This window comes from Borostomias antarcticus (assembly GCF_949987555.1).
Source record: "Borostomias antarcticus genome assembly, contig: scaffold_175, whole genome shotgun sequence".
In the NCBI taxonomy this organism is placed as follows: domain Eukaryota; kingdom Metazoa; phylum Chordata; class Actinopteri; order Stomiiformes; family Stomiidae; genus Borostomias; species Borostomias antarcticus.
The window spans coordinates 2,501-12,500 of NW_028175526.1; the positions used below are offsets into that span (position 1 = coordinate 2,501).

General features: G+C 53.6%; 1 protein-coding gene across 1 annotated transcript in view; it reads right to left on the minus strand.

Annotated features, from left to right (window-relative positions):
- Positions 1-1,900: 1,900 nt before the first annotated feature.
- abcb10 (ATP-binding cassette, sub-family B (MDR/TAP), member 10) overlaps positions 1,901-10,000 on the minus strand; it is a gene marked incomplete at its 5' end in the record, with an annotated part of 17,364 nt that continues 9,264 nt past the window's right edge. The window contains 6 exons of the mRNA XM_084463336.1: positions 1,901-3,589; positions 3,701-3,735; positions 3,820-3,863; positions 4,479-4,659; positions 6,647-6,726; positions 7,288-7,497. Coding sequence (XP_084319462.1) covers positions 3,337-3,589; positions 3,701-3,735; positions 3,820-3,863; positions 4,479-4,659; positions 6,647-6,726; positions 7,288-7,497 — 803 coding nt within the window. The 3' untranslated portion in view covers positions 1,901-3,336. The remainder of the gene's footprint in view (positions 3,590-3,700; positions 3,736-3,819; positions 3,864-4,478; positions 4,660-6,646; positions 6,727-7,287; positions 7,498-10,000) is intronic.

Genomic DNA, 10,000 nt, shown 5'->3' on the forward strand with positions numbered 1-10,000 from the left:
TGTTTAATTTACAAGACAATCCGATACTCAAACAATCCGATACTCAAACAATCCGATACTCAAACAATCCGATACTCAAACAATCCGATACTCAAGTTCCATTCTCCGTACACGTGACGCACATACTGTGTTGCTATCTAAGTCAGGTTGCTGATATAAATAAACGAATATATTAAGATTAGGCTACATAACCAATCTCAGCGGTAGGCTATCTGCCTTCCATAGCAACCACAATCCCAAATTGCCAAGACTGTTATATAATGAAGTTTCCATAACGCGTAAATGTCCATACTTAGGCTGTTATTTCATCCTTGCACTTTATCTTTGTAGGCCTACTTCTTATTACAGTTATCTTTTTATCCATTTTATTCCATGTATATAGCTGTATTCAGCTATAAAACCCCAAATTATTAAAGTATATCTTATCTTATCTCATCTTATCGTATCATAATCCATCTACCAATCAAATGCCAATCAAATAAATGATCAAGTCCATTCAAGCTCATATAGGTGGTTCATTTATCAATATCAAATGTTACTAATATTCCTTTCCAGAAACCATATCCTTTAATTGATTCTGTCATATATACACATTATCCTTCTGTCATGTAGTATTCCTTCCGGTGAACACCCTTTAACACACTGAACGACCAAGTAGCTAAAGATTACATCCTCCGAGAACAACCCAGTTACTGATGGCTCCTGTCCAGAGCTGTCTGGTTCTAGTCCAGTGAGGTTCTTACCTTGGGTGAGTCTGTTTCAGAGGAAGCTCAGACGGTAGAACGCAACTGCTTCTGGGTCCAGCTACAGAGGTACATCCCCCCTCCACCCTTCACCCTTATATACCTTCTCAACCACCATTCAGAATGCCGTCATCCTTATAGGGTTCTTGAAGGCGCGTGGAGGGAACTCCGGTCGGGCTCGCGGGTTCCCGTGCCCCGGTGAGAGCGCGCTCCTTATATGGAACCCATCCGCGGTGCCAGGCCGTACATGGAGACCCCGGGAACCCGGGCGAACACGGCTACACATAGGATCACCGCTGGAAGTCCTTCGCTTATCAGAGAGCAAATATAGGCTACTAGGATTTACAACAGAAGCCTGGCGCAATGGACAGACCTGGATAGACCACCGGGAGTAAGATACACATTTTGTGAACTCATAAGAGCATTGCATAAGATGCTTATTACTTCTTAATGCATTCGCTTTTCTGTTCTGTTGTTGTCGGTGTATTGCTGTGCTTCAGACTGGAACCTCTGATCTTGAAGCACATTCATGAAGGACAGTGCGTGTAGATGGTGAAGAATCAGACTGGACCTCATTAACTCATTCAGAAGAGTGTGAAATTGTGAGTGTGATGTCAGGATGCTGAAGCGTATTAGTGATGGTTGAACAGTTGTCTGTTGTGTATTATTATTTTTAACAAAATAAAGCACTTTTGTGGATCCCGGTTGTTCCTCTGTTATCTTATGTTATTGTGTATCCTGGTGAGTATCGCAGTCGGAAGTGTTGAGGGGGATGTCCGGATGAATGGAGCTGAAGTGTGTGTGTGTGTGTGTGTGTGTGTGTGTGTGTTGGGGGGTGGGGTATGGGGTTTCAGACAACGCAGAGGCTTATGAAGCCAGTGCCTCAGCTAGCTGGTCCCGAGGCAGGTAGCCAGCAGGGTGTGTTGAATCTTAAAGCCGATGAGCTCTTTGTGGTCAGACCGTCCCGGGACCACCGCTCTGAGGCACAAGGGCTCCCTCTGCTGGCGGGTCTGACGCATTGTTTAGTGGACTTTATGTTGGTGTGTGTAGAGAACTTATCCAAGATAATGTATTATCACAATACAAAAATGGATGAAAAAAACATAGTTACACAATGTATGTGTTCTGAAATTGTTTTATTTCATACAAAGTCCTAATAATTTAACACAAAATCATTAAAATATCTCATATTTGAATTATTTATAACACACACATACACACACACATACTGAAAACTATCCAAAAGCCATCTATATAGAGTTCATGTTATATATAATGTAGGTCTCCAGATACATTCATACACAATCTTCTCAACACAACAGAGATATACTGATCTTTAGTGATATATTACTTTGGAGATGGAGAACTCATGTTCAAGTTCAACTCTAGGTAAAGATGATTAATGATGAAGTACATGATCTTTCTTGTCCATTTCAATATAGACGAGCACAGCTGTACTGTTACAGAACAACTCAGGCATCGGTCCTTCCTGCCTTCAGGAAATGAGATGAGATCAACCAAAAGGGTTCATGTAGAAATCTCACACGTGAGATGAGTTGAAAGACGTTGCTTTCCCAGGTAAGTAACAGACTGAACAAATCTATGAACAAGTTTCACACATTTGATTCTCTGCTGATATACACTGGTTGTCACTGGTTACTGTAGGTCTGACGGAAGCTGGTTTTTGTGGTGGTCGTCTTCAGCAAATCACATTCAGCACATCGAATAAAAAACGACTGTCAATGATTATGGTCTGGTGGTCAAGGAGATGAAGAGGCCTCTCATCCAATCATGGAGCAGAACTGTGTCTGTCCAGGACCGTCATGTTGAACATCAACTAGGATAGAAGAAACTAACTTCTATAAAAGAATGAATTAAAAGAATGATTGTGATTGTTGTCACACCAGTGGTAATATGATACCGATGCTCTGCATGATTGACTATGAGCCAGTGAACCGAAGTCTTACTGTGAACGTATCACCAGGCCTTTTCAGAAGACAGACCAACGAGAGGCATGACGAGGATTATCATCATATCATAGGGCCAAGCTTCGGTAGGCTTCAAGTTTTGGATCATTTATAACAAACATTTATAAACAAATAGATTTTGCAGTCGTGTCCTTTTATATGCACCTCAGAACTGTTGTTGTTTGGTTAAAAACCCATGAATAGTTCATAGTGAAGTTCAAGTGTCAGTAGAGACCTGTGTCCCTGGCTGCTCAGGCCAGGACTCAGGACTCAGGACTCAGGTCAGGTCAGGTCAGGTCAGGTCAGGGCAGGGTCAGGTCAGGTAAGGTCAGGTCAGGTCAGGTCAGGTAAGGTCAGGGTCAGGGTCAGGGTCAGGTCAGGTCAGGTCAGGTCAGGTCAGGTCAGGGTCAGGTCAGGTCAGGTCAGGGTCAGGGCAGGGTCAGGGTCAGGGTCAGGGTCAGGTCAAGGCAGGGCAGGGCAGGGCAGGGCAGGGCAGGGCAGGGTCAGGGTCAGGGCCAGGGTCAGGTCAGGGTCAGGGCAGGGTCAGGGCAGAGTCAAGGCAGGTCAGGTCAGGGTCAGGGTCAGGGCAGGGTCAAGGCAGGTCAGGTCAGGGTCAGGGTCAGGGCTCAGGGCAGCGCTTGCTTGTGTCCCTGCTGCTGAAGGGCCTGTTTCTCCATCATCTTGTGGAACAGGCCCTGGCGGTTCCCCAGCAGCTCGGCGTGCCGGCCCACCTCCACCACGCGGCCCTGGTCCAGCACGGCCACGGCATCCGCGTTCTGGATGGTGGACAGGCGGTGCGCGATGATCAGAACCGTCCGGCCCGGCATCAGCCGCTCCAGCGCCTCCTGGACCAGGAACTCGTTCTGGGCGTCCAGCGCGCTGGGGGAGGGGAGGGGGGGGGGGGAGGGGAGGGGAGGGGGGGGGTTACTCTGTAGCTCACATGATCCCAGGTTGTCATCGAACGGTGAGCATCATGTTGTCTTATCTTACCTCGTAGCTTCGTCAAGTAAGAGAATCTTGGGATTCTGAAGGGGAGACAGAAATCCGTGATGAATTGAAAAAGGAAACTGAAGTTAGTGTTCTAGAAACGTTTGGGGAAAAGCAGTTACCTTGAGCAGAGCTCTGGCGATGGCAATCCTCTGCTTCTGCCCACCTGAGGGTTGAGCAGGAATCTGACATTAGAGCTTCAGAACCTGACTGAAAACACTCAGTATTTGGATATGAACCATCAAAAGGTGAAAAAGTATGTTGTAGACGGGCTCAAATATTGAAAGTATTTTAGGTGCAACTAGAAATGTTGCTCAGAGAGCTCAGACCTCCGCCCCTGAATGCATTTCATGGCTCTGTGCCAAAATTGAATGGGTTCTAAATTGGCCCATGCTGCACCCCTCCACCGAGGTTCATTAAAAGCAGTCTGGTAGTTTGTGTGTAATCCTAGTCCAGAACATGAATGGAGGTTTGGGCGGCTCCTGATTCACTGGGGTGGAGGTATACATGACCGGAGGTGAATGGGGGGCTGTATTTGGCTCTGTGGCGCCCCCCTCGGGTCCCAGCTAGCACACCCTAGTCCAAACCCTGTGTCTCTAGCACCCCACCGAAAACATTACCTCTTGCCTGCGCTGTCGCTGGGGCGGAGCTAACTCATTTACCTAACAGCTGGCACCCTGAGACTGCTCTATTTGACTCATTCTACTAGCGACACAAAATCAAGCGCACCCGAACTATTTGCAAAAGGAAAGTGAGCAGGTCCTGGTGAGGCGGTCCTGACCTGACAGCAGCACACCCTTCTCTCCCACCACGGTGCCGAAGCCCTGGGGGAAACCCTGGACAAACTCGTAGGCGTTGGCTATCCGGGCGGCTTGGTGTATTTCCTGGGCTGTCACGGCACTGGAGTTCATCGCTCCGTAGGCAATGTTCTCGGCGATGGAGCAAGAGAACAGTACTGGCTCCTACAGGGAGGAGAGAAGGAAGGTGGGAGAGGGAGAGGAGGATGAGATAGGGAGAGAGGGAGGATGAGAGAGGGAGAGAGGGAGGATGAGAGAGGGAGAGAGGAGGATGAGATAGAGAGAGGGGGAGAGAGGGAGAAAGGGGGGATGAGAGAGGGAGAGAGGAGGATGAGATAGAGAGAGAGGGGGGGATGAGAGAGGGAGAGAGGAGGATGAGATAGAGAGAGAGAGGGGGGGATGAGAGAGGGAGAGAGGAGGATGAGATAGAGAGAGAGAGGGGGGGATGAGAGAGGGAGAGAGGAGGATGAGATAGAGAGAGAGGGGGGGGGGTGAGAGAGAGAGAGAGGAGGATGAGATAGAGAGAGAGAGGGGGGATGAGAGAGGAGGTTGAGATAGAGAGAGGGGGGGGTGAGAGAGGGAGAGAGGGGGTATATGATCACACTAGACTGACAGAGAGGAGAGAGCTAAAGAGGAAGACTCAGATTCAGAGAGGGGTGTGACCTCAGGGTCAGGGTCAGGGTCAGGGTACCTCAGGGTTTCCCACACAGAGACTCAGCCCAGGTATAATGACGGCTGCCCAAGTAAAACCAAAGTGATTTTTTGAGTCCCTGTCTGACAACGCTGCGATCTGCGCCACCTGCAATCAATGAACACATCTAGTGGTCGTAGCGGACACAATGTCCTCCGGCGCTCGCCTCCCCCTCCTCCTCCTCCTCCCCCTCCCCCTCCTCTTCCTCCCCCTCCCCCTCCTCCTCAAGATCACGCGTTCTGAGGAGATCGTTCCAGACGCAGAGAGAGACGACTCAGACAAGACTTTTCTTTGGACGGCTTTTCAAGACATGGTCAGTGTTTTTGGATACTGGATATAATAGCACAATCGAGGAAAAGCAACCTCCTTTTCTCCTTGTAACTGTTTTCTGACTGGTAGTAGCTTGAATTATACTGAAGCAAGCTGCAACTATGCTACATTACCTAACTAGCTTGAATTATACTAAAGCAAGCTGCAACTATGCTACATTACCTAGCTAGCTTGGGAGACATGTTAGGTAGAGAAGTGTGTGTGCTTGTTTGTCCATGTGTGCAAAAACATGCAACAAAGTTGTCCTGGCGGCTCAATATGATGAGCTCATTTTCTCTTCTGGCTACGGCAGTTAGAAAGACTAACTTCAGCTACGGTTAGACTGCTTCAAATGAGCGTGAGTATTCAAGAGAATGACTCAGCAGATATGAGCGTGAGTATTCAAGAGAATGACTCAGCAGATATGAGCGTGAGTATTCAAGAGAATGACTCAGCAGATATGAGCGTGAGTATTCAAGAGAATGACTCAGCAGATATGAGCGTGCGTATTCAAGAGAATGACTCAGCAGATATGAGCGTGAGTATTCAAGAGAATGACTCAGCAGATATGAGCGTGAGTATTCAAGAGAATGACTCAGCAGATATGAGCGTGAGTATTCAAGAGAATGACTCAGCAGATATAAACTTTTCTGGGGGACGACCCCCTGAACCCAGCTTCATCAGGTTCACCCTGAATCAGCTACCACCACGACCCCCTGACCCCAGCTTCATCAGGTTCACCCTGAATCAGCTACCAACACGACCCCCTGACCCCAGCTTCATCAGGTTCACCCTGAATCAGCTACCACCACGACCCCCTGACCCCAGCTTCATCAGGTTCACCCTGAATCAGCTACCAACACAACCCCCTGACCCCCAGCTTCATCAGGTTCACCCTGAATCAGCTACCAACACGACCCCCTGACCCCCAGCTTCATCAGGTTCACCCTGAATCAGCTACCAACACGACCCCCTGACCCCAGCTTCATCAGGTTCACCCTGAATCAGCTACCAACACGACCCCCTGACCCCCTGACCCCCAGCTTCATCAGGTTCACCCTGAATCAGCTACCAACACGACCCCCTGACCCCCAGCTTCATCAGGTTCACCCTGAATCAGCTACCAACACAAACCTGTGGGAAACACTGTACCTGACTGACAGTCCCAATGTGACTCCTCAGCCAATAAGGATTGAGATCCCGTACATCCCGTCCATCAATGGTGATCACACCTAGAGCAGGGGACAAGGGAACGCTGTTAACCCTAACACATCATCACCCAGACACGGGCGGCCATGACACCCCTGTAGAAATCTCTCCACAATACACTACCCCTTATCAATACACTACCTCTCCTATCAATACACTACCCCTTATCAATACACTACCCCTTATCAATACACTACCTCTCCTATCAATACACTACCCCTTATCAATACACTACCCCTTATCAATACACTACCCCTCCTATCAATACACTACCTCTCCTATCAATACACTACCCCTTATCAATACACTACCTCTCCTATCAATACACTACCCCTTATCAATACACTGCCTCTCCTATCAATACACTACTTCTTGCACTTGATGCTTTTAATGTCTCATGTAAAGCACTTTAAATTTAATTGTTGCTGAAATGTGCTACAAATAAACTTGCCTTGCCTCGATGAATGGGGCGCCGATAAACCAAAATGAACTAAATGGATGGCCAAGTAACACAACACCGGTAACCCCCCCCCCCCCTGGTGTGTGAGCGAACACCGGTAACCCCCCCCCCCCCCCCCTCCTACCTCGGTCGGGGTCGTAGAGGCGCAGCAGCAGGGAGACCAGGGTGGACTTGCCCGAGCCGCTGGGGCCGACCACGGCCATGACGCTGCCCGCCGGCACGGACAGACTCAGGTCCTGGAAGATGGGCGCGTCCTTGCGGGTCGGGTAGGAGAAGCTCACGCTCTGGAACTCCAGCTGACCAATCAGCTGCTCCGGACGCAGGACCAGCCCCTCTGGAGAGCACAGACGGGCAGCTCAGACAGACAGGCAGACGCCCCCCCCACAGACAGACAGGCAGACACCCCCCCCACAGACACACAGGCAGACAGACAGGCAGACGCCCCCCCCACAGACAGACAGGCAGACACCCCCCCCACAGACAGACAGGCAGACGCCCCCCCCACAGACAGACAGGCAGACACCCCCCCCACAGACAGACAGGCAGACACCCCCCCCACAGACAGACAGGCAGACACCCCCCCCACAGACAGACAGGCAGACGCCCCCCCCACAGACAGACAGGCAGACCCCCCCCCACAGACTGACAGGCAGACCCCCCCCCACAGACTGACAGGCAGACGCCCCCCCCACAGACTGACAGGCAGACGCCCCCCCACAGACTGACAGGCAGACACCCCCCACACAGACAGACAGGCAGACCCCCCCCCCACAGACTGACAGGCAGACGCCCCCCCCACAGACTGACAGGCTAACACACTGACAACAGCATCCCAGGGGAGCGGTGTGGAGGGGGCGTGGAGCTCAGGAGGTAGAGCGGTGTGGAGGGGGTGGAGCTCAGGAGGTAGAGCGGTGTGGAGGGCGTGGAGCTCAGGAGGTAGAGCGGTGTGGAGGGCGTGGAGCTCAGGAGGTAGAGCGGTGTGGAGGGGGCGTGGAGCTCAGGAGGTAGAGCGGTGTGGAGGGGGCGTGGAGCTCAGGAGGTAGAGCGGTGTGGAGGGCGTGGAGCTCAGGAGGTAGAGCGGTGTGGAGGGGGTGTGGAGCTCAGGAGGTAGAGCGGTGTGGAGGGCGTGGAGCTCAGGAGGTAGAGCGGTGTGGAGGGGGCGTGGAGCTCAGGAGGTAGAGCGGTGTGGAGGGGGCGTGGAGCTCAGGAGGTAGAGCGGTGTGGAGGGCGTGGAGCTCAGGAGGTAGAGCGGTGTGGAGGGGGCGTGGAGCTCAGGAGGCAGAGCGGTGTGGAGCTCAGGAGGTAGAGCGGTGTGGGGGGGGCGTAGCTCAGGAGGTAGAGCGGTGTGGAGGGGGCGGGGAGCTCAGGAGGTAGAGCGGTGTGGAGGGGGAGGGGAGCTCAGGAGGTAGAGCGGTGTGGAGGGGGTGGAGCTCAGGAGGTAGAGCGGTGTGGAGGGGGCGTGGAGCTCAGGAGGTAGAGCGGTGTGGAGGGGGCGTGGAGCTCAGGAGGTAGAGCGGTGTGGAGGGCGTGGAGCTCAGGAGGTAGAGCGGTGTGGAGAGGGCGTGGAGCTCAGGAGGTAGAGCGGTGTGGAGGGGGCGTGGAGCTCAGGAGGTAGAGCGGTGTGGAGGGGGGGTGGAGCTCAGGAGGTAGAGCGGTGTGGAGGGCGTGGAGCTCAGGAGGTAGAGCGGTGTGGAGGGGGTGGAGCTCAGGAGGTAGAGCGGTGTGGAGGGGGCGTGGAGCTCAGGAGGTAGAGCGGTGTGGAGGGCGTGGAGCTCAGGAGGTAGAGCGGTGTGGAGGGGGCGTGGAGCTCAGGAGGTAGAGCGGTGTGGAGGGGGAGCTCAGGAGGTAGAGCGGTGTGGAGGGGGTGGAGCTCAGGAGGTAGAGCGGTGTGGAGCTCAGGAGGTAGAGCGGTGTGGAGGGGGAGCTCAGGAGGTAGAGCGGTGTGGAGGGGGAGCTCAGGAGGTAGAGCGGTGTGGAGGGCGTGGAGCTCAGGAGGTAGAGCGGTGTGGAGGGGGTGGAGCTCAGGAGGTAGAGCGGTGTGGAGGGGGAGCTCAGGAGGTAGAGCGGTGTGGAGGGGGCGTGGAGCTCAGGAGGTAGAGCGGTGTGGAGGGGGTGGAGCTCAGGAGGTAGAGCGGTGTGGAGGGGGTGGAGCTCAGGAGGTAGAGCGGTGTGGAGGGGGCGTGGAGCTCAGGAGGTAGAGCGGTGTGGAGGGGGCGTGGAGCTCAGGAGGTAGAGCGGTGTGGAGGGGGCGTGGAGCTCAGGAGGTAGAGCGGTGTGGAGGGGGCGTGGAGCTCAGGAGGTAGAGCGGTGTGGAGGGGGCGTGGAGCTCAGGAGGTAGAGCGGTGTGGAGGGCGTGGAGCTCAGGAGGTAGAGCGGTGTGGAGGGCGTGGAGCTCAGGAGGTAGAGCGGTGTGGAGGGGGTGGAGCTCAGGAGGTAGAGCGGTGTGGAGGGGGCGTGGAGCTCAGGAGGTAGAGCGGTGTGGAGGGGGAGGGGAGCTCAGGAGGTAGAGCGGTGTGGAGGGGGTGGAGCTCAGGAGGTAGAGCGGTGTGGAGGGGGCGTGGAGCTCAGGAGGTAGAGCGGTGTGGAGGGGGTGGAGCTCAGGAGGTAGAGCGGTGTGGAGGGGGCGTGGAGCTCAGGAGGTAGAGCGGTGTGGAGGGGGCGTGGAGCTCAGGAGGTAGAGCGGTGTGGAGGGCGTGGAGCTCAGGAGGTAGAGCGGTGTGGAGGGGGCGTGGAGCTCAGGAGGTAGAGCGGTGTGGAGGGGGTGGAGCTCAGGAGGTAGAGCGGTGTGGAGGGGGCGTGGAGCTCAGGAGGTAGAGCGGTGTGGAGGGGGCGGAGCT